The 24,256-nt window shown below is 44.4% G+C and overlaps 2 protein-coding genes across 3 annotated transcripts; both read left to right on the top strand.

Annotated features, from left to right (window-relative positions):
* Positions 1–139: 139 nt before the first annotated feature.
* Positions 140–9,802, top strand: fam50a (family with sequence similarity 50 member A). Of its 2 annotated transcripts, XM_034537735.1 has the most exons (13): positions 140–414; positions 693–777; positions 967–1,066; positions 1,855–2,009; positions 2,431–2,507; positions 3,696–3,762; positions 3,854–3,915; positions 4,112–4,188; positions 4,392–4,446; positions 5,992–6,040; positions 6,191–6,261; positions 7,368–7,478; positions 9,465–9,802. In XM_034537735.1, exons 1-13 carry the CDS (start codon positions 304–306, stop codon positions 9,471–9,473), a joined length of 1,029 nt encoding a protein of 342 aa, XP_034393626.1. In that variant the 5' UTR covers positions 140–303; the 3' UTR covers positions 9,474–9,802. The 2 variants fall into 2 exon arrangements, with proteins under 2 accessions (XP_034393626.1, XP_034393627.1); XM_034537736.1 differs by lacking the exons at positions 5,992–6,040; positions 6,191–6,261; positions 7,368–7,478; positions 9,465–9,802 and adding an exon at positions 5,161–5,401.
* A 316-nt stretch (positions 9,803–10,118) lies between these two features.
* si:ch211-207e14.4 (interleukin-17 receptor D) lies at positions 10,119–20,145 on the top strand. Its single transcript, XM_034538229.1, has 12 exons — positions 10,119–10,263; positions 13,368–13,446; positions 14,912–15,070; positions 15,435–15,553; positions 16,390–16,513; positions 16,593–16,631; positions 16,748–16,893; positions 17,027–17,101; positions 17,555–17,621; positions 17,747–17,893; positions 18,060–18,232; positions 18,900–20,145. Exons 1-12 carry the CDS (start codon positions 10,141–10,143, stop codon positions 19,458–19,460), a joined length of 1,812 nt encoding a protein of 603 aa, XP_034394120.1. The 5' UTR covers positions 10,119–10,140; the 3' UTR covers positions 19,461–20,145.
* Positions 20,146–24,256: the final 4,111 nt, after the last annotated feature.

The raw sequence follows: 24,256 nt of genomic DNA, 5'->3' as shown, positions 1-24,256 counted from the left end.
CATTGGTGATTTGAACAATCCAAATATACAAATTGTACATCAATACGTTTGGTTGTTGATGTTGGTCAGCACAATTCCGAGGTTTCTTGAGGTATCCTGAAGGCACCATATATATTTTCCCCATAACTACCCAGCATGCACTCGGTCGCCGCCATTTTTATTGTTGTGGTGTGCCGGGAGGTCTGTCTTTCACAGTTCTGGGAAGTAGGAGAAAACAAATCTACTACTAAATACTTCAGAATTTAGATTTTTTTCTTTGTTGTTTGTCGAATAAACTTCACAACAGCGCGCAGAGAAAGCAACATGGCGCAGTACAAAGGCGCTGCCAGCGAGGCTGGGAGAGCCATGCAGCTGATGAAAAAGAGAGAAAAGGAAAGAGAGCAGCTCGAACAGCTCAAGCTAAAGATTGCAGAGGTTTGTAACGTAATACTTGTAACCTGAATTGTAACTTATTAGCCCCGTGACTGTGGTCAATTAGCCGGTCGGCGACCTCCGTCCGTGAAGGAGACGCCGGTTGCTGTGTTATTGAACTACGTTAGCTACTAAAAAACTCAACAAGTCGACCATAATAACAGACTATCGGCCCGTTTCGTTAAATAAAGCTCATAATATTGCCGCACAGTCACTCTTACTGCGTTAAGGACATGGCGGGACAACAATAACCCACCTGCCTGCTCTCTGACCCTCCGCAGGACAACATGGTGAAGTCCAACATCGACAAGAAGTTCTCCGCTCACTACGACGCAGTCGAGGCCGAGCTCAAGTCCAGCACAGTCGGTGAGCTGCTTCTGTTGCTGCGCGTCACGTGGGCCCTTTACGTCATGTGACGTACAGTCACACGTGCAGGTGTACTCATATTTGTATTATTAATGTACACGATGCTCCTGTTAAGTTGCTGACTGTGTTCTGTCTCACACACGCACACACACAAGGATGTTTTGACTTAGTTGTGTGTCCCTCTGTCAGGTCTGGTGACGCTGAATGACATGAAGGCCAAGCAGGAGGCGCTGGTGAAGGAGAGGGAGAAACAGCTGGCCAAGAAGGAGCAGTCCAAGGAGCTCCAGCTGTGAGTCACCAAAAATAAAAAATGATGCTCCGCAAATCTTGCAGATTGTATTTTAAATGGATGGAAACTGTAGCCGGCACATGGGGACACGATTGTTTAGCCAATTGGGCAGCGTAACGTTGCGTTCAGGGAAAGTGGTTGTTGTCGTGGTTGTTGTGAAAGCTGAATATATATATCGAGCAGCAACAGGTCCCGCTCTTTATGGCATCCCTCCTCCGGGGTTCTCCGCCACCCACGGGAACACCACGGCCCAATCCCAGTCTCCTCACTCACGGACTCTTTGAGACGCGTTCCTGTGAAGTTCGTGAGGGTTGAGGTCTGTACTTCTGTCAAATCCTCGATTATTTGAGGGCTCTCTCGCAGACATTTTGAGCACTTTATTGACCCCACTTTGCCCAAGAGGACTACAAACAATTCATAGCAATGTGACGTTGAACACGGGGTTACCAGTGGAAGCATGGAGACGTAAACAAAGAGGACAGCACATAGGCCTGGAATATTACTCAGTCACAGCTTTAGAGATAGTGTATAAAAACACATGAAATCATAATGTTGTAATAACAATCTGAGCCTGTCGGAAGCAACAAAAACAAGCACTTTTTTGTGGATGTAAATGACTTTACATTGCAACTTCTATAGCGGCTGCCGTCGCCGCAGGGCTTTTGCTCAATACTGGACTAATTTCTACCCATTTTTTTTACGATTTTGGAGGGATTTAAAGTCTTTTTTTCTGTGGTACTTTATATTTTTGGTCGTCCATCACATTCTCGTGCTTTTTATGTGCGCAGCAAACTCGAGAAGCAGAAGGAGAAGAAGCGAAAGGAGGAGCAGAAGAGGAAGATCGCCAGTTTATCGTTCAACCCGGAGGACGAGGGAGAAGGGGGGGAGGAGGAGGAGGAAGAGGAGAACGATGATGACGACGAGGAGGAAGAGGAGGTGGACTGTGAGTATTGTGTGAGAGAATGTTAAAGCACGAAGTGATCGGGGAGCACAGAGGACCCGATTCAGCCGCATGCAGTGCCTCGCTCAAGCTTTTTTCTTTTGATTAGTGTCATTATGACAGACCCTAGATTTATCTTTTCTCAGAGCATTTGATTTATTGATTCGGAACGTAATGACAATATCAACAAATATAACATGAACGTTTCTGAAGATTTCCAACCTGAGCTTTTAAGCTCAGATGTGACTTTTTCATTTTAGCCATTTTGTTGCTTATTTATAGTGAGATGTTCTGAGCAGTGATAATAATACCCACAGTAACACCTACCCCCAAAACAACTGGTCGTATTCACACTGTTTTTTGTTACAGATGCTACATCGTCATGAAGAAGTTTGTCTCATAGATGTTTGACTTTGTCTCATAGACTGTCCAGCGAGGAAGAAGTATTTGGGGAAAAATCCAGACGTGGACACAAGTTTCCTTCCGGACCGAGACAGAGAGGTGAGGCGACCGTGAATTACTCTGCTGCTTAATTTTCTTTTATTTACTCGTTTATTCATTTTGAGAGGGGAAACCATCCTACTTGGCTCTAATGTCTTAGCTGTGAGCTGAAATAAGATTGGAGTGTTTTTATTCCTACGAGTGAGTCGTCTCATTGCAGATGGAACTGTGAAGGTCGGGAGGATTTAAAGGTCACTTTTTATCCGTCAAGCTGCGGGAACAAAAACAGCACGCACACAAACCAAGCCATGATTTTGGGCAAGAAGTAGGTCGCTAAAAAAACCTTACTCGGGATGCTCCGATCAGGACCATCGAGGGTTAACTCCAGCCGACTGCTTTTATTCCACTAGTATCGTAATGAACTTGATAACTGACAAACTGAAGAGAGACTGTGGAAGTTAATAGTTCCGCCTCTGACTTTGAGTCATACATTGAGGTAGTTTAATTAAGATTTGCCCCTAGGCAAAATAGTAACACACATGGCCACTATTTGTGTTATTGGTTGTCAGGTGTTAGCGTTGTTCAATATCGTCTGCATGGGAAGAGCCTTTGGATCAATTCAGCCAACAACTTCTCTCGTTCTGGTAGATTTATTTCTCTGATCACAAGCAAAACATAAGGGCTGAGATTGCAATACCAGGGGAGTCACAACAACTCTCCCCAGAACTGGAAAACCCGGCCTTTACATACACAGATTTCGTCACAGGTTATGCATCATCTTAATTTCTGATTGGTGCTGAGCGATCAAGGAGGCGGATGATTTCATCCCACAGGACTGCGCCATGCAAGGCCAGTCAGCATTCCGATGAGACTAGTCAATGACATTCGGGTGTGTTGTTTCCAAGACGAGACAGCCGCATATTCCCAGACACAAAATCTCATCTTCTATGTGTTATTCTGAATTTGAGTAGCCTGACAAAAGCATAACATTATAACAATATACAAGCATTTATATTATCACAGCCGGCAAAGACATTGGGTTATTAATTACTCAATGGCTGTGACTACAAGTACAAGTTAATGAAGAAGACTAAAACCAAACCCCTCGGGTGCCAATACAGTGGTAAAGTTTTCATTTTGAAATTTGTAGACATGCTCATTTGTTACGATTCCTCTCTCTAATATTCCATTAATGCTCATCTAATAAAACACACTAACGCTGCTTTTTAATCTGCGCTTTGTGTTCAGGAGGAGGAGAATCGTCTCAGAGAGGAACTCAGGCAGGAGTGGGAGCTCAAACAGGAGAAGATCAAGAGTGAGTTCACGTGTCGGCTGTGAGGCCGCTTCCCCGCCTTACACTCACAGACGTGCGCACAAATAACGCGGCGTTTCTTTGTTTTCTGCAGGTGAGGAGATTGAGATCACGTTCAGCTACTGGGACGGCTCTGGCCATCGTAAGACTGTCAAGGTAAAGCGCGTCGGGTTCACCCTTCAGTCTGTAAACAGCCACAGGAGGTGACGTTAAACCCCACGAAGGCCACTGATGACGAGGGGGGACGGCCCACTTTCCCCACCGCTCCCTTAGTCAAGCTATAAACTGAGTGGACTGTGTTCACTCTCCTCGTGTTCTCATCACGTCTTTGTTGTGTATTTTTCGCCCGCAGATGAAGAAGGGAAATACCATCCAGAACTTCCTGCAGAGGGCGCTGGAGGTCCTCAGAAAGGACTTCAGCGAGCTCAGGTGAGCAGATGAGAAAGACCACACACACACACACACACACACACGCGCGCACACACACACGTCTGCCGTATCCCGATGCCATGGTAACATCAAGCATTGCTGTCTGCCACACACGGAGGCTTTAAACCCGGGAAAATGCCGTCTGTTTTTTTCTTTTTTAATGAATGTGTGAATGAATGTGACTTCATCCCGGCTGTGTGCAGGTCTGCAGGAGTGGAGCAGCTGATGTACATCAAAGAGGATCTGATAATCCCACACGTAAGCTCTGACGGCTCAGCTGTTGCGTGACTTTGTTTGGTTTCACTTCATTTGTGTCAGTCGCTCATTTTACACCTTCACATTCCAAGAATCGCTCTCTAGTTGCGATGGGAGACTTTACATTCCAGACGTGTGTGTAGAGAGGTGTGTAGGTATTTATTTTATTTCTCTAAACGTTTTCCAAACACAGAACCCCCAAGACTCCACCTCGACCCAATGTCCACCTCCTTCTCCTCCACCCCATGCTTCTACTGGCACAGCATGTAAACAACATTAAAATGAGCAGAAAATAAATACATTTCTATAAAGAAATGATAGCGGAACAAATAATGAATTCATTCATCATTTCTTTAACTTATGGCTCCTTGCGTGCTCCCTAATAACGTATTTGGAGAGTTTGGTTTCCGGGGCCCGACACAAACAACGTTTGTCCTCTTCTGTGTGTGTGTGTGTGTGTGTGTGTGAAGTGCCAGTAGACCAAAAATGATTATCAGTTATTTTCCACCAACATTCAGATCACAATTTTATTTTTTTGACGGACAACATGTTTTTCTTGCGCTTCCACACCAAAGTGCTGCAGAGATGAAATATTATATTTGGAGGACAACCCAGGAAGTTGGCGTCTAACGTCTCCCCTCGACAAAAAGCCAATTGGATTATTGCAGGAAATGAGACGAGCTCCCAGTTCACAGTTCATCTCCATTTCATCCACAGAACTGTGCTCTCACCTCTCCGTTGTGCTCCCTTCCTGCTAGTGAACAGATCTTTGCATCAAAATAAGACTGAAAATACCAATCTTCTGGAAGTTCATACACACACAGTGCGTAATAATTCATGTTGGTGAGTCATGAAGGATATGGAGGTACTATTGCTTATGTCACGTGACATATCGGATATTTTTGGTAATAAATAGGCAGTATATATATATATATATATATATATATATATATATATATATATATATATATAAAAAATAAACAGCAACGGTTGAAGTTTTGAGGCATCGGGGTCCGCTTTCATTTCCACAAAACGGAGCTTAGGTGAACCCGACTTGTAATCTGGCGTGACGTATGAGCTCATTGTGTCATCAGTAGGACGTGACCAATACAACAATCAGACATTTTCTTTTTGAACAAGTCAAATGTCTTCAAGCGTCTCTCCGTCCGCTCTGCTCTTCCATCTCTACGGTCTCCACCCACAAGCCAAGCGGAGAGTTCCAGACCGACCGGTGAATACGAGCACTCTTTGATCCTTATGGCATCGTAAAAGTAAACATTTTATCATAGAGACCTAAAAACCAAGTATGAACCTTAAAAAACGAGCAAATGTCGGGCCAAAGGACCAAAAGCCAGACTTCCTTCCTGGCTGGAGGGTTTAGGCTGGAGGTGGTCAGGGCCTCCAGGACAACACGGAGCATTTGTAAATAGGAGGGCGACATACCTCAAGACATGCTCTGTGTGTTGTTGTTGTTGTTTATTCCAGATATATGAGGATATTCTAATGTAGAGAAGGGGTTTAATCTGTTTTTCACTCTTCTTCATTCAGCACCACAGTTTCTACGACTTCATCGTCACCAAAGCCAGAGGCAAATCTGGTAAGTGAACGACCGCTTTCAGCCCATTCACTGTTTTTGTTTTTATATATTACGTTTTGAAAGCAACAATAACGCATTGCACCACGAGTATCTGTTTCTGTACTATACATGGAGCACCGTGAGTTCAGCTTCATTCCCCCCCCCCCGCAGGGCCTCTCTTCAGCTTCGACGTCCACGATGACATCCGACTGGTGAACGACGCCACCGTTGAGAAAGACGAGGTGACCATTTAATTGTACATCGCCGTAGGAAATGAACCGAGTTCCGTGGTCGATCTGAACCCGCGCGAGAAGAAAGTGAAATGATCGTTACGCTTCGTCTTTTCAATGCGACCTTTGATGTCGTCCGATGCGCGCCACGCGGAACTGCGCGCTCCGAGATCCGATCTCAATTCAATTCAGTTTATTTTGTATAGCCCAATATCACAAATTACAAATTTGCCTCAGAGGGCTTTACAATCTGTACACATACGACATCCCTGTCCCAGAACCTCACATCGGATCAGGAAAAACTCCCCAAAAAAAACCTTTGACAGGGAAAAAAGGCCAACGTTGGGATCCGATCGGCCAGACCACGTGCCGAGGTGGCCTGGCTCGCATTGATTTAGGGTCTCGGTGAAGTGTGCACCGCATCTGGACACAATCTGGACAAAAGGAGGGGAGGAAGAAAGCTGGGTCTACCGGAGACCTGCTGTTTGAGTCCTGGTAATTTACCGCTGCTTCAAAATGAAAGCTATTATTATTGTTATATAAAAGTTTTTTGGAAACGTCAAAACAAGGAGCTTTTATCGCGTGAAAGATTTATGGGGCGAATGCGTTTATCACCAAACAATTCTTCGAAAAAGAGTCGACTAAATGCTGGAGGGAGGAGGCGTAAGCAGCCAAAATAACGGGGGGGGGGGGGTTCTAGGAAATAAAACGTTTTACAGCTGCTTCTATAACCACAAGATGTATTGGTGGTTGCATTGCGGGCTCGAGTGTAGACACGCGTATGAGTTATAATCACAACAGAGGCATTAAAACCACGGCCCGATACTGAGATCCTACAAATTACGAATGATGATTTATAATATATCTGCTTTTATTTATTGTTGGATGGATTTCTGGAATCGATTCAGGAATTTGTCCGTTTGTCTTTCCATTCATTTCCTGATCGACTGCTGCACCTGTTTCTTGATAATGTCGACATTCACGGCTCTGGTATGACTCTGAAGCTCAACCATTTTTATAGTCCATAGTTTTCTTTGTTGCCTTCTGTCGGTCAGTTCATTCTTCCAACGTGACTTGATATTCTTTTTTGAAAAGCTGACCCGGTCGTGTTTCTGAAGTCTCATGCAGGTAAAGTGGTGCTGAGGAGCTGGTATGAGAAGAACAAGCACATCTTCCCCGCGAGTCGCTGGGAGCCGTACGATCCTGAGAAGAAATGGGACAAATATACGGTGAGAGCCTGCTTCTGCATTCCTTCCCCAGTTTCCCCTCGAGGGTCATTCCATAATCTTAAATCTCACGCTGAAGTAGCGAGTCGAGGGCAGCCGGCCTCCTGCTGTGGAGCTCATCGCTGCTCCTCCGGCAGGCTACGACAGCTCCTCTGGAGCCGTCACGTCGTTCATCATCGGCGTAATCTCGCCGTCTAAAGGATTTAGAAACCGGGTGCCTTCTGTCTTCACTTAAGCCACTACGCGTGCTCTCTTTCATGCGGAACACGAGCCTCCCGCTGCCTCGCGCCTCCCGCTGCCTCGCGCCTCCCGCTGCCTCGAGCCTCCAGCTGCCTCGAGCCTCCCGCTGCCTCGCGACTCCCGCTGCCTCGCGCCTCCCATTGCCTCGAGCCTCCCGCTGCCTCGCGACTCCCGCTGCCTCGCGACTCCCGCTGCCTCGCGCCTCCCATTGCCTCGAGCCTCCCGCTGCCTCGCGCCTCCCTCTGCCTCGAGCCTCCCGCTGCCTCGCGACTCCCGCTGCCTCGCGCCTCCCATTGCCTCGAGCCTCCCGCTGCCTCGCGACTCCCGCTGCCTCGCGCCTCCCATTGCCTCGAGCCTCCCGCTGCCTCGCGACTCCCGCTGCCTCGCGCCTCCCATTGCCTCGAGCCTCCCGCTGCCTCGCGACTCCCGCTGCCTCGCGACTCCCGCTGCCTCGCGCCTCCCATTGCCTCGAGCCTCCCGCTGCCTCGCGCCTCCCATTGCCTCGAGCCTCCCGCTGCCTCGCGCCTCCCTCTGCCTCGAGCCTCCCGCTGCCTCGAGCCTCCCGCTGCCTCGCGGCTCCCGCTGCCTCGAGCCTCCCGCTGCCTCGAGCCTCCCGCTGCCTCGAGCCTCCCGCTGCCTCGAGCCTCCCGCTGCCTCGAGCCTCCCGCTGCCTCGCGACTCCCGCTGCCTCGCGACTCCCGCTGCCTCGCGACTCCCGCTGCCTCGCGCCTCCCGCTGCCTCGCGCCTCCACATATTTAAACTGATATAGATGGCTTTCTGAGGTGTGTAGGTATGACATTGCTCTGCTCCCATCTACCATCTACTGTTGGTAATAATCCACGGGATATGGAGAAGTACCTCATATAACCCAACTTCAAAACACCCCTAACTCCCCCTGGAGGCTCTATATTTAGATTTTCGTAAGCCGGAATAAAACAAATTGTCAGGCCCCGTGGCCAGAGGCATCATCTTTACTTGTCTCGTAACTTACAATATTGGAAAGAACTCTGAGAATATTTTTTTATAAAAACATATGGCTTTTATTTTGGCGCTGAAATAAATCCACACAAACCCGGGTATAAATTAATCAAAACAAATGCGTGTTTGTGTTCGGGGGGGAAAAAAAGAATATAATTGGGGAGGATAAACTTCAAAGATCCTGTCAGGCAAACTGGATGAACGGCTCTGTGTGGTTGGTACTCTGCGATTGATCCCCAGTGTGTTGGAACACACACACGCACACACACACACACACACACACACACGTAAAGAATTAAAGTTGCAAGTTTATCAGATCATTTCAAGGGGAGGGTGCAGTGGGTGGCAGGTATGTCGGGTTAATCACTGAGGGCGCCGTCGCTCTCTAGTTTCCGTGCCGATGGAGTGATTGGTTGTTGCGCTCAGGACATATGACCCCAATCAGATGGCGAAGGGCTGGGCTGTGATTTAAGGTCAACAACACTCAAGACCACATGACTAGATTTCCCAGCATTTCAAATAGTATTAATAATTTTTTTTGTCTCCATTTTTCCGTGGGTCTTTACTGGAACGAGCTTATTAAAGGCTTTGCCTTTTGAAGATTATTACTTAAACTCGTAGGATATGCGTCATTACAATGTTGAACCTAGCGTATAAAATAATTTTGAAATCGGCCTATCGGAGGGCGGCCCAGATGTATCTTGATTTATCATTAATTTCTGACCATGATATTTCAGCCCTGACATTGCGTTTTATTGTTTTTCTTTCAGATCCGGTGAAACAGCTGTCCTCTCCGGCCTCTGGAATCCCCTGATGCAAACGTGTTGTTGTTACCTTCCTTCTGATTTTACTCTGACATATTTCATCGATGCTTTATCAGGATTTGATCAAAGTATTGATCCTTTTTTTTATTTTTTTTTATTCTTTCTATTTGAAATACTAGTGTAACCCCCCCCCCCCCCCCCCCCCCAAAAAAAAGATGTATTTGAACAGCCACCGCAATGTTTCCTGTGAAAACAACCCCAGCGCTCACACGTGTACAGCGAGTCGCAGCATCAATGCTTAATAAACATGAACCTGGCTGAGGATTCTTGGCTCCCGTTGAAAAGGATGTTTGTCATTCCCGTATGCTTTTAGGCGGCGTAAGAGCCAAGACCCGCTCCCCGCAGCACAAACCCAACGAGTCTGGCAGCGTAACTGTTAAAAAAACAAAAGAAAACATGTGCCGTCTTAAAACCACCCATAGCCTGAAGACACCACTCCCCTCATCGACTCTTCGGCTTCCTCCCAGGTTTATGTCACTCACTCTCACGCTCCGGAGACGACACGCCGACTCCAGATTTCACCTTCTCTCCACCGGCTGTGTGGCTACCCGGTCCACTCGGTGTGTTTGTGGGTGGGTGGGTGGGTTAGGGCTTGGAGGGTTTCGCTGCTCCCGGTCGGACCATGTGGAAGACGACTCTCGTTTTGTACCAGCTCTTCGCTCTGAGTCCGCCGCTCCGGGCTCAGGATGACATCGACGCCGGCGTCATCACTCCCCAGGACTGCGGTCTGGACTGTGTGCGACAGGTAAACCGGATAATCCCTCCCCTCCCCACTGCCTGCTGTATACTTGCTCTTAAATGTAAGTTTTGCGTTACAGCGCTGACACACACACACACACACACACACACTTGCAGACTCGGTCTTCTCTTGCAGCCACAATCCGGGTGCATGTACATGCCAAACTTCAAAAACAACAACAGCCGATTGAAGGTGTATCCTCCTCATTGAGAACGCGCTGCTTCTCCTTGGGGCCTCTGGTCCGCCGGCCTTCTGCTCAGACAGCAAGTCCGGACTTGATGTTTGTGTTAATGGCTGAAACTCTTATCTCGACGCAGTGGACAACCGTCAGATTAATTTGTGGCGTTCCCGGCTAATTCGTGTTATAACTGCCTGGCACCCGGGGTCTTGCGCAATACATATAAATACATAAATGGGTAATTTGCTTGTGGTCCCAACGAACGCGCTCCAACTCGGCAGGTTTGCATATAAATTGTAACCAGAAATCTGCAAAAATAGCGCATCGTAATACAAATTATACATCTATTTATGTGACAATATACAGATCATAATGTATCTTTTTTTTCTTGAGATTGATGCATTTTAACAAAGTTCCATCCCAGAAGTAATACCCAAATGTATTTCAATACAATTTCAAAAGGATAAAATATATAATAATAAATTCAAATACATTATTATTGGGTGGGGTTGGGGGGGGGGGGCATCTCTTCTACCTGCCTTTTTTTCTTTCTGTGGTCAGATTATGCATAAAGCCTGTCCATAGTTTGACAGTTGGAGTGTTTTTTTTTTTCCATAGCAGTATATGTCTCGGAGCTCAGCTATCATGTATTTGGAGCATTTGGGGACGAAAGAGATAACAAAGAGGTTCTTTGGCTATTTTTTAGCATGTCAGAAGAAAATTTGAAATGTAAAGATTGCCAAAAGATCTGTTGATTTAGGGCAGAGCCCACATATGTGATGCAGTGGCTGGTATTAGATTTTGACTTCTTTTTTTATATATATATATATATATATATATATATATATATATATATATATACACGAAATTGAAGAGAAAGCTCTGAATCTAATTGTTTGCTGAGGGAGAACCAAAAATCACGTTTCTGCAGAAAACATATTTGCTCAGGACCGGAGTGTTATCGACATCGTACTCACACGCTGTCCCGTCTCTTCTGAACGTCTGAAAGATGTGTTTTCACTGAAGAGAGGTGCTTTGCAAGGTTACTTAATTGTTATTATAGATACTGCATCTTAGATACAGAACAATACTGTGTTTGTCGTTTTCTTATAGTCCTGGACACATCGTCTCCAATGGGTAGCTCCAGGTAACCGTCACGGGTTGCAGTTCTTTGGGTTCATGGGGGGGGAAAAGGGACGAAGAAAAGTGCATTTGAAATCTGATGTTGGTCGCACATCAAATTTCTTTCATCTTTGTACAAGTTTTATAATAAAAACCTTTTGCAGTCATTTTTTTTCTGTGTGTGTCTATAAATGTTTCCCCTTGTAGATGACACACGTGATGAGATTCCCTTTGGCTTCAGACCAAGTCATCCGTGCGTGTTACGTGGTAATTAAGAGTACACTGAGTACACGGTCTTGGGCCTCGTTTGTGTGCTGCACGCTAAGAATGTTTATCTTAGCCTTTGCATTAATTAGTTCAGGTTACAACATTTGTTCCAACACAGAAACCTCATAATGTGAATTGGAACCACAAAAGCTGTTGCGCATTACACAGAAATATTAAAAAAACAGACCCATTGTTATTTTATTGTATTGGTCAGAGAAATTAAAGACCCTTTTATTGGTCTATACATGGCTCATCACAGGACATTCCTGTGGGGTTCAACAGACAAAGTGAAATAATGAAACGATTTTTGGATAAACTGACCACATATTGGAAATCCTACCAGTTATGTTCTCGCTGGAAAACATCTGAAAACGTTACAAAGTAGTGACATATTAACAGCGTGGAGCCTGGCTTGAAATCTCACAAGAAGGCCGCTCTCGAGGCAACTAGACGCAATGCATTTTGGGGCATCTGAGGACGGGCAGTAAGCGCACGCCTAGCGTTCAGAAATTCTTGCTAATGTGATATAAATCAGGGCATTTCTCGTGAACACAAAATCCACAAACTATACGGAACATTCAACATTTTCCATCGTATCCTTAGCATAAATAGCATGTTAGCATGTGACGTCATATTATTAAGTACACCTGTTTACCCTGCAATGACATGTCAAAATGACTGCTGTGAAAAGGCTTACGGCATCAATGTGCTTCAGCCAGAGAGCTTGTCGTTTTTTGTTTGTCCAATACTACATATTTGGAATAAGGTCTGCAAAACCACGAGCCATTCCCATCAGCCTCAGCCCTAACCTGTTGATAATACACTTAGTAGATGTAAATGTTTCCTGCTCAAACGTTAGCATGTTAGCATAGCGAACAACAAACCGGACTCACTAGCTAGCATTAGCAGGTCGTTATCTCCTGAGGCTTCACCTCTATTAATCTCAAGGTCCTCCTGACGGATGTAAACCGAGAGCTCAGATCAGTGTCTGTCTGTCTCTCTCAGATGTTTGTTGAATTTACTTATTTATGAGACTGTCGTGAAACAAGACAGCTAATGTTTTTGGCATTCGATCAACATCTTAACAGCTTCATCCTAAATCGCAAAATACATATTTTCAAATTGACCTGTAATGCTATTTATCAATCCATATACAACTTACTCTTTTCTTTTTTTATAGTATATGGTTTAGTTTATGTCTTTTTTTTCTGCTGTGAATCTGTAATTTCCTCGCTGACTAAAGCAGTGTGTTTTCGTTCCACAAACTTGCCTCAGATCTCATCCTCCTTACTCTTGGCAGCTGAACAAGAATGTATTCAGTCCTACTGTGTTGACTGTGACTTTAATCCAAGATGATCTTATTTCTGCTGGTGCGTACAAACGATTATGTGCATATCTGTTCTTTGTTGTTGCTGTGTTTACATTACAGTATGGACTTTGGTTCCTCCGGGCTGTTCGCCTGGCGTGAAACTGGCACGATTTGCAAACAACAAACAATATGCACCGGTAAAAAATTAACTAATTATTGCTTTCTCATCTGCAGGGGGGACCTGGGTGTGAATACTGCAGAATAACCAGAGCTGATGTAAAGACGGCTCTGGGTTTGAACTCTGGGTTTGGAAGTAAGTGATTCCGACAGGCTGCACTGGAGCTCACAGCCTAAACATCTGCACTCTGTGTGACTGCAGAACAATGATTTTGAGGAGCTTTCTTGCGTGTCCTGAACCTGAAGTGACACTTCGCCGCATCATTATGAGCAGATGCCACGTTGTTTGCACAAGTTCATATAAGATTTGAACACTAGGCTAGCCTGAATAGCAAACACAGAAAGTGTGTGACCAGTTTTATTACTGAGTTTATATCAATGTGCTAAAAGTAAAAAGAAAAATGTATGCGATTCGGAGCGCAGCTTTGAGTTTGGCATTTTAACCGTCGCAGTTGTTTTGCAACCAGTAGTGTGAGAGGCGACCAAAAGGGTCACAATTCAATTTGATGAACTGAAAACACTCTGAAATGGTTAAAGTTGTACGAGGAAGACGCCTCCTAAATACAATTGGATACACTTGGCATTTTTATCACTTGGATACACTGTATACACTTTTCATTTTTATTATTTTTCTTTTCCTTTTCATTTCCTTTATTTAAAAAAAAAAAAAAAATGTAATATGCCCTGCTATTTTATTGTATTGTATATATTCTAAACATGCTTGCTGCTGCAACAAAGAAATGTCCCCCTAGGGATGAATAAAGTATATCTAATCTAATCTAAATCAGACACAGCCGCGGTAGCAACCTTTAAATCACAAGGTAGCCCCATAGAATACTCACACAACTTTATGGTCTATTTAACTCTAAATGGGCCATCATTTACTAAATGAATATAATGCTGTAATGAAGAAGACTTGCAACTAGAGATTGTAACCATAAACTCATGTTTACAATGTTTACTGAGGGAATAAATCAAGAGAGAAGTAGAGTCATTTTCTCAGACTTCTATACAACCAGACTTCTTTTTGCCACCGGAGGAATCACTCCTTGATGGCCAGTAGAAACAATGCAAGTTTAAGTCCCTTTTCAGACCAGGAGGTTGCTGCCTGCTGCTGGCATTGGCAACTAGTGTGCTGCTATTATTTTATTTTTAATGCAAAGATCAACAAAATTTGGTCTAATAAATTCACGTTAACCAACCCCACGCTTATCTTTAGCCAAGCTAGCGGTGTAGCTCTCGGGATGGCAATGTCCGTATGTGGTCGGTCGACCCCTGTGGTTCAGACTTTCATGTTCCGCGGGATGAATGGTTTATTCAAACGTGGGTGATTCGCAGACTTTTCAGCTAGCCACGCTGGCGAAGTCCAAGTATCCAAAGTAATTCAGCCTCAGCTGTAATTTGTGTTCAGTGCTAACTAGCTATTGTTAGGATGCTAACTCGCTATGCACACGTAAATGAACAAGGTAAATGTTAGCATTGTGATTGTGGGCCTAGCTACTAAGCATAGCCTCAAAGAGCAGCTGGCATGGTTGCAGATTATTCTTGCTTTTGATATACTGAGACATTGAATGTCTCCATTGGTTTGTTTTCCTCCTCAGGTTGCATTCCTTGGCCGTGTTTCGAGTTGCTTGGAAAAGAAGACCGAGGACTCTGTCAGCACTACGTCCAAGCGCCGAATGACGTCACGGTCGAGTTTGTAAATGAGCTCGAGCCAAAATCGGACACTGCTGTTGTCTCCTGGAAGCCCAGCTACTACGGTGTGTTGTTATGGCTCGACGAAGCCAATGTCTGCATGCTGTCGACACGCAGCATGTCTTTACACAGACGTCTCGATGTGGTTCAGTTGGTTTTAAACTCTCTCGGCCGTTTATCATGTCAGCGACGAGTTGCCTCCCCCGAAGTAATGTCTCATGTCAGGGTGAGACAAACAAGATTGATGTCAGATGAAACACGGCGAGTTATGACTGAAAGGGAACAAAAAGAGCTCTTTTGATTATCATAATGTCGAAAGCTCAATGGACCGCGACTTGAACTGTTTGAAACACATATTTTACATCATTGTTAGTGAATCTGCCACTTGGAAGTCTGATTTCACTCTATCCGTTTTGTGTGTTTGCGCAGGGATCGCCTTCCTGCGAGGCTTTCAGGTGTCCCTTCAGGCTCTGGGAGGGTCCGGTGTTGCCTGTCAGCTCTTTCTCTTCCACCGAAACCTCTCCCTCCCGGCATCACATGCTCAAAGGGTACATTGCTTGGCATGTTGTTTTGGACACACATAACAAGTTCCCACTGTCTTTACACACAGAAATGGTCACGGCTATTTTTAAACACTAAAATCTTACTTTTTTTTAAGAATACATTCCTACTCACAAGTTATGACCCGGTGATTGTGAAATGATGCTATATCGTAAAAATCATCGTAAAAGAATAGAGGAAACCGCTGTGTATTGGATGCTGAAGTTTACCCAGAAGCTGTTATCATCACAAGGGGATATGGATTTCACTATCGCCATTGTGGATTTAGAAGTTACCATATTTGGAATGACGTAGAGACGCATATACGTCTCTGGTAAAGGCAGCAACCTGTCAATCACAGTAAGCCCGCCCCGGTAGGAGCGCTTTCTCGACTCACGGGAGTTAGTCCGAGGTGCTCTTTGGATAACAGGAAAATCATGTAAGATCTAAAAACAAACCCCTGATGCTCGTCAGCGCCGAGCCTTCGTCAGGGAGTCAAAAGAGACATTTCTGAGTGTTTAAAAGGGAGCGCCTTGGATTTGGCACAAACGTCCACTTTCACTCAAGGATGAACTTGAGTTTGTGTTGAATACCTTGAAAACGACTAAATGACTTTAAAGAAACGCCGAATCAAACGACTGAGACCAAATTTACCGATTAGTCGAATAATAGACTACGAGGGGGGCGTCCCTAAAAGTCGAAGTTAGGGGACCTATCCTATGAAAGCCAGTCTCCTAAAACATTAATATAGCACGTGTCAATAACTCTTATCTCACCTTATCAGATAAAAGTGTGCGGCAGGTTTGAATGAAACCAAGGTAATGGTTGCCGCTGCATTCTGCAGGTGTACAAGTCGGACCCTTTCCCCGGCCTCTCCCTTGGGTCCGAGTATGCTGTTACCGTCATGGCTCTGCCAGTGCCTGAGGAGTGGGAGAAGTTCTACAGCAGCAAGATCTTCTCCACCCGCTGTAAGACAACTTCTAGCTCTAGAGACTATTGCCAGGACAATATTGGCTCTATAACAACGTGTCCTTTGTGGTTTCGCAGCGTGTGCCGAGAAGAATGGTCTTGAACAGTGCAAAAAGGGTGAGAGAACACATTTCTCATTGTTCTCAAATAAACTGGTACAACAATGTTGTGGTGCAACATCTTGTGATGATCAGCTTCACATCTGTCCTTATTTCACGGCCTGGCTGTTGTAGACTGGTACCCCAAACATATCGAGGTCCAGCAGGAAGGGGCCGCCATCAATGTGACCTTTAACCTGGCTCCCCCGAACCTGGACATCAGAGGCTACTTTTCCCTGTGTTACGCCAACGGCATGAAGAAATACACAGGCATCACACCTGTTAGTGGTTTAAGTTTGCCATTTTATCTCAATTTACCACATTAATACCTTGCTTCTGTTATTTGTATTGTAGAACTATTTGATTACCACGTGAACTTAATAATTGTCTTTGCTATGAATTTGATTTCCTTAGAATTCCATCAAAAACAAAACTCACCACAGCTATCAGATGAATGACCTCGAAGGAGGAACCAATTACACCTGCGAGGTAAAATTAATCATAACTTAATCAATACTGCTATGCCAATTCATGTGTTTATTCTTTTGTTTTCATTCTCATCGTTTAACAAAATTAACTCAAGGTTTTTTTCTGGAGCTTTCCACCACATCTAATGGCCTTCATCAGTGGATGGAGTTTCCTCAAGTGTCATGGTGATGGCCCGATTAACATAATTTCACCGTTTATGGGATATGATGGTTGACGGCGCCAGAAGTTAACCTTGAGTTAAAGCTGCACTAATGTTTGTGTTAACTATCCATGAAATGACGCGTGTAATGTCAAAAGACTAATGTTGCTTTGCGTCTGCACACTTCAGGTGATTCTAAAGTCAGTGTTGTGTTACAACCAAGTGGCCAAAGATAAGCAATTAAAGCAGGTTTAAGATCATGTTGTCAAACTACAGCGTCCAAGGTCAATAATAAAACAAATTCTGTGTCACAGATTGCAGCGGACGAAGTGGATGCAGTGAGGAAAACATTCAATGTTCGGGTCTTGCAAATTCAAAAAGGTAGGGGAGGTTGTTTGGGTTTCTGCGGATCCTCACGATGTAGCAATCTTTTTGTTGTGGAGATATAAAGCATGATTTTCGAAATGGTCACTGAATTGTCACGTAATCTCAAACCACATCCTCAGGAGGTTCCACGCCACTCTCGGTCACTCCCTCCTTGGCTCTGATTCTTCCACTATGCCTGACTGGGGTAGCCATATTTGTAGTCTTATTGGCCGCTCTCACCAGGTGGCGGCCCAAGCTCCGGATGAAGAAACTTGACATCAAACCAGGTGCCGAGACAAACCAAGTGCTTTGTGTAAAATCACCATTTGCATCTCATGAAAGCTCACAGAATAAATCATTGTTGTTTTTTTAAACCATTTTAACAGAGAACCTCCTGTGTTTTCCTCTTCACTCATCACTAAGCAACCAGATTTCTGTTTGTCATCCATTCAGAGGTTATCAACCAACATCAGGAGAGCGGGACTCAGGAGGAAGTGACGTCATTACCCAGAAAGGGGCTGGCCCCTAAGCGTCTTCTGATTTGCTACAGCAGCTACGATGGCCCGGCACACGTCAAAGCCGTCATGCAGCTGGGGGGCTTCATACAACAGCACATGGCCACTCAGGTAGTGGACACGACATTTCATGATGTATTGTGCTACATGTGTTCTGTCTTCAGTTGAAACGCGCAGACAGAGACAGATCTTACAAAGCTAAACACGATATTGTTAATGCCTTTTATTTTGTAATATGATGTTGTTGTGACCAGGTGGCAACCTCCAGTTCTGCTGAGTGAAGAGAACAGATTTGGAAGTGTCCTAAATCTCTCTACTGACCATCAGGGGGCGACTCCTCCGGTAGCAAAAAGAAGTCTGATTGTATAGAAGTCTATGAGAAAATGACTCTACTTCTCTCTTGATTTACTTCCTCAGTAAATATTGTAAACATGAATTTATGGTCTCAATCTCTAGTTTAAGTCTACTTTAATACAGCATGTTGTTCATTTAGTCAAACAGACCATAAAGCAGGGTATGCTTTAGGGCGGGCTATTATGATTGACAGGTCACAGGTAGCCGTATATGGTGTCTCTCCGCATTCCAAATATGGTAACTTCTGTTCATTGGCTACAAAAAACAACAATATTCATTCCATAGATTCCAAGATGGCGACGGCAAAATTGCCGGACTCTAGGCTTATAAACAGCAGTCCACAAACCAATGGGTGACGTCACGATGACTACGCCCACTTCTTACAGTCTATAGTTGTGACTCTTTACTTGATTTGGCTCCCTAGGTGTGCATGGACCTTTGGGACTCTCTGAGCGTGGCTGAGGAGGGAAGCATGGCCTGGCACTGCCGGCAGATCCGGGAGAGCGACTTCATCTTGGTGATCTGCTCTCGGGGCCTCAACCACAGGCCGAAGCCTCCAAATGGTGAAGACAGAGGCGCCGAAGACGAGCAGGCAGACGGAGGGCTTCACTTCAGGTCCAACGCCTTCAGCTCCGACGCAGCCGTCCAGCTTATCGGCGAGGAGGTGGGCCGAGCCAAAGCCTGGGGCCAGGACCTGTCCAAGTACATGGCGGCCATTTTTGATTACTCCGATGAAGAGGACATCCCCACTGAGCTGAGGCTGGTGTCTCACTACACTCTTACCAGGGACTTGCAACTGCTCTTCTCGCACCTCCATACAGTGGCTCTGCACGGGCCGGGGCACTACCTGAAAATCCACCATATCTCAAAGGAAGGGTATACCGAGTTGCCAGCCGGAGCAGCTCTCCAGTGGGCCGTCAGTCAGGCTCGGATGGCAATGGAGGCAAAGAGGCATCACTCTGTGGTCGGGCTGGGTGTCATTTAGAAAATGAAGACTCCTGTACCAATATACCCTTAAAGTGGTGCCCTTAGCAAGAATAAATCGAAAAGAACTTGCTGTGATTGTCTGTGAACAAAACCGTACAAATAGTCTCTTTTTTTCTAGATCCGGTGCACAAAAAGAATGGCTTGCAGGTGTGGGTGGACGAGAGAAGTTGCGATACTACTCGGTACTGGGTTATTTCGGTCAGCACTGATACCCTGCCCTACTCTGCGGAGGGACTAAGCGTGAAAAAAAAGGAACCCATTCACCGTTAATGAGAGGCGGTTCTCCACCGAGTGGAGGAGAAAGTTCACATGCCACATGTGTGCTGGAAGGATTTGTAAAAAAAAAAAGAATGTCCAGTTATGTGTGTAATGGTAAATTAAGCAATGCACTTTTTCCTCTTTGTTTTCTCACTATGTCATGTAAAAATAAGTATATTTGTAATATAAGCATTGTACATATATTCACTATATTTACTACTATTAACTATCTCATACTCCAGTTATTGAAGTTCTTCTGTGAGAATGTTTGCCTTGAAGTAACATTGATTAATACGTGCATATTTAAAGTCTCGCCTATGCATGTGCTCATCTCATATACTTAGGAATGGATTAATAAGTCATTTATTATTTCACTTTATACGGATGTGAGGATAAACATGTGAATAAAAATGAGCTGTTTTGCATTTTTCATGAATATGGATTTTCTATTGTTTATAGAGTAATACGCAAAGCAGGACGAAGCGGTGAAATCGGGCAGAAAATAAAACGGGGTCTGATCTACCCAGCGTAAAAGTAGTCGTAGCTTTGAGAAGCTTCAAGTTCCCCCAACACCACTGGGGCTGAAGCCTCTGTCCTGGCCCAGCATCCAAAACAAGTCAGGAATATTTAATACCGTATCATCAGCATACAGAATGTTACGCCATCTGTAGTTTATTGCAACTTTGTGTCCGCTGCTCTTGTAGTCCTAATTCAGAGCATATACTTACTTTGTTGACGCTCTCCATCTGGCTTCGTCTTCAGTTCTTCTTCTTCGTCCTCGTGGATGAGCCGCGGGGACGTTGAGTCTCGGTCTTCCACGTTGTCTTCTTTCTCCGGTGGGCCGTCTGCACCTGAGGACAAACATAACAAAGTGAGATAGAAAAGATAAATAAGAATTAATGCATTAGCTACTAATAATACAACTCGTTTGATTATGTTATTAATGATCTCAATACCTGTATCTCAAGATATCTTCACCTCCATAAAATAAACAAAGAAATCAAAGTACGAACGGGTGCGTGATCTTTCATTTATAAGCGCTTGTAAATGAATAAACGGGTATATCATGTGAGCTCTCGTTCTATTCAAGTCTTGTCTATTCAAGCCCTTTTTCCACAAATAATGTGGGATCAGCAGGAAGCCTCAGAACCTCAAAACAACATGTGGAGATATTTCAATCAAATAGCTAAAGTGGCTCCCATCAACCCCAAGGAGCAGTGATACAGGTGTAATCAGGTCTCCTCTAATGACCTGGCCTGAGAGGAGGGTCATATCCATCTGCTATATGTATAATTATATTATTGTCATTGGAGTCCCATTAATCCTTTGAAAAAGCTGTTTTAAGTTAGGAACAGATTACATTTTATGTGACCACGTCACCTCCTTCAGAAGGGGATTAGAACATGCAGAGAAAAACAAACTGCGCTTTTAAAAACAATAACTTCTTACCAACAAGAAAGCGTTCATAAAGAAGATCATTTGCAGGGACCAAAACATGACGCGTTACCAGAAAACATTACCAGGTGGCGCTCCGATTAAAAACCTGTGGGTCAAAGAAGGAGTCTATGCTACGCATCTGGAGCGCAGGTTCATTCTCAAGCCAGGAAATGACTCGTAACATTCAAAGGAAACATGTCAAGTCTCGCTGGTTCAAAGGATCTTCAGCTCTCCAAGTGAACACCAGAAGACCAAAAGTCACACGTTGCCAGATGGATTTTGTGGGACGAGATATCAGGAGGACGGTTTACACACAGCGACTCAAAGGGTCCGTTACGTTTGTCCATCACATCGGTGCATGAAAACACAGACGCAAGTGTGCAGTATAAACTTCTCCAAGAATACGTGATTAATATCACAGGCTGCTGTGCAGAGGAGTATATAGTATATTATATATAGGAGTAATATAACATGAATCAAACACATGTTACCTTATTATTAACAATAGCTACAACTGTCCGTTTTATCATCAGGTAAATATATTGATAGCCTGCACACTCTAATGGTTCGCAATGAGCCGTGTGAAATGAGAGGTGTAATTACAGGCTGAATGATTGATGTCTTGGCACCACGACTTGAAGTCATAAGCAACCGACGCCATGAGCTTCTTTTGCAAAACCGGATAAACGTCTGAGCCTTTGTGCACGTTTTAATAGCTTATTATTCTCACACTTTACAGGTTGCAAATGAGATGCGCCATGCTCCAGCCACAAACACAGTTACACAACAAACTACCAAATGGGACGAACAAGCCTTTCAGTGTTAAGTCGATGTCAAGCTCAAGAGTCCAGTCGCCATCTTTCTTTTCAAAACGTTTGACCCCCAAACTCGACAAAATCGATGCCTTCAAACCAGAAAAATGGGTTTTCAAATCGCTACACCGGTGTTTATGTATTCCACACATTTCACATTGTACTTTTTACACATTCAAACCCACAATTATTAATTTTATGTAATTGATATCTTCCAATTTGATATTTATTTATTTATTGTTATTTTTTTGTCACATTATCATCATATTTTGCATCTTGTTTTCTTGTGTTATTGTTGTTGAGGAAAGCTTATTCCAGTAAAAATGAACCGTGTTTTTACACAGTGTGACTGCATGACATTTTAATCTCTATCACTATTATCATCCATAAATAATACATCATAAATATATAGCAATAGTATTCCGATTACATACATTGTATTGAATATAATAGCATTATGTCAATAATCATAGACACCTCATTTAAGCCTTCACGTGGGACTGCAGGACTTCATTCACCTTTTATGTTTGCAGCCATTGGCTCACTGAAGCTCAGAGTTACAGACTCAATGTAAAGCAAACCTTTCTTTCTGGGGAACAATTTATAATAACAACAAAACAAAAAAATCACACATCATCTCAACTCAGTCCTTATTTATAATAGTGCCCTAGTTTGCCCTGGTCGAGCCCCTTGATATGCTGCTATAGGCTTATATGCTGCTGGGGGATGTTTTAGGATACACTGAGCACCTATCTCCTCTTCTCTCTCTCCTTATGGATGAATTTACATCTCTCCATTGCACCTTATTAACTCTGCTTCCTCCCCGGAGTCGTTGTGACTTCACGTCTCATAGGGTCCATTGGACCTGGAGGTGTCTGATGCCTGGTGAGCCGGCCTCCCGCGTTGGCCCTGTTGATGCCCCGCCCCCCCTCCTCTCTACCTCCTTCTGTTTCATGGATTGGAGTTCCATTCATACATTGTCATATTCATGTAATGTGTTTATGTAACTTTGTAAATGCTGTTCATTCTGTACACATGACATCTATTGCTTCTGTCCATCCGGGGAGAGGGATCCTCCTCTGTTGCTCTCCTGAAGGTTTCTTCCCTTTTTTCCCTGTGAAAGGTTATTTTTGGGGAGTTTTTCCTGATTCGATGTGAGGTCAAAGGTCAGGGATGTCGTATGTGTACAGATTGTAAAGCCCTCTGAGGCAAATTTGTAATTTGTGATATTGGGCTATACAAAATAAACTGAATTGAATTGAAACTGACCTCAGCATTTAACCCATAGGAGCAGTGTCGTAAAGCGCCCGGGAGCCACTTGGGGTTCAGCCATAGACTGTAGATAAGAAGTGGACGTAGTCATAGTGACATCACCTGTTGGTTTGTCGACGGATGTTTTGAAGCCTCGCGTTCTACAATTTTGCCGTCGCCATGTTGGGTTTTTCACAACCAAAGAACGGAAGTTACAATGTTTGGAATGTGGAGGAGTGATGCAGACACGGCGTATACGTCTCTGGTAGCAACAACCTGTCAATCACAGAAAGCCCTAAAGCATACCCTGTTTTATGGTCTGTTTGACTCCAATTGGACCATCATTTACTAAGTGAAGCTATACCGCAAGTTCAGTCGGGAGAACATACCCTCGCAAGCCCACCATTTATTCCTCATATGTCTGCCAATCATTCCTCGCACATGCTCGCTCACTGTTTACTTGCTGTCATCATTCGGTGCAGTCAATCATGACACCAGCTGCACTGATCAGCTGGTCCCCTCTATCCAATAAGCACAGGGAAACAATGATATGGGCCTATCATCTTGCTGCTGTCTCATTACCTTCAGTTCCTTCATGCCGCTGTTATCCGTGTTCTCCATCAACACGAGAAAGCATCTCCTCCCAATCGTTTCACTGCGGGGAAACTCACCGGGTACTCCGGGCAGGTAACAACCTGATCGGCACCATGCAGCGTCCGGCAAACTCCAGCAACCATCCATGCATGCGTTAGGGACGGATAAAACCCGTAATGGCGGCGAGCCTCAAATAAACTCTATAAAGAGATAACTCTCTATACTATAAAGGCCTCTACAAGGCTGATCCTGGAACAGGGATATTAGAGTCACAGTTGGAACATATTGAATCCCTCTGGTCCCCAAGGGTATTCAATATCAAGCGTTTGTAGTGTTTAGACTCACTTGGGCAAAACCATAGTATCACGGTAAAGAATTTACAATTGGCAATGTACCTTCTATTATTGCATCTCCATCCTATTTCGTTTAGTTAGTAAATGTT

Source organism: Cyclopterus lumpus, chromosome 7 (genome assembly GCF_009769545.1).
Source record: "Cyclopterus lumpus isolate fCycLum1 chromosome 7, fCycLum1.pri, whole genome shotgun sequence".
NCBI lineage: Eukaryota > Metazoa > Chordata > Actinopteri > Perciformes > Cyclopteridae > Cyclopterus > Cyclopterus lumpus.
The sequence above is the reverse complement of the archived record's forward strand: the minus strand, read 5'-3'. Positions and strand labels throughout refer to the sequence as shown.

What these genes read in the sequence shown, in the direction of transcription:
- fam50a (XM_034537735.1), top strand. Translation starts at nt 304, where the DNA reads ATGGCGCAGTACAAAGGCGCTGCCAGCGAGGCTGGGAGAGCCATGCAG. An exon ending in TCAAGCTAAAGATTGCAGAG is followed by an intron (nt 415 to 692) that starts GTTTGTAACGTA and finishes GACCCTCCGCAG; the next exon opens with GACAACATGGTGAAGTCCAA. An exon ending in CAAACAGGAGAAGATCAAGA is followed by an intron (nt 3,763 to 3,853) that starts GTGAGTTCACGT and finishes TGTTTTCTGCAG; the next exon opens with GTGAGGAGATTGAGATCACG.
- si:ch211-207e14.4 (XM_034538229.1), top strand. Translation starts at nt 10,141, where the DNA reads ATGTGGAAGACGACTCTCGTTTTGTACCAGCTCTTCGCTCTGAGTCCG. An exon ending in GGTCTTGCAAATTCAAAAAG is followed by an intron (nt 17,622 to 17,746) that starts GTAGGGGAGGTT and finishes CCACATCCTCAG; the next exon opens with GAGGTTCCACGCCACTCTCG. An exon ending in GAAACTTGACATCAAACCAG is followed by an intron (nt 17,894 to 18,059) that starts GTGCCGAGACAA and finishes TCATCCATTCAG; the next exon opens with AGGTTATCAACCAACATCAG.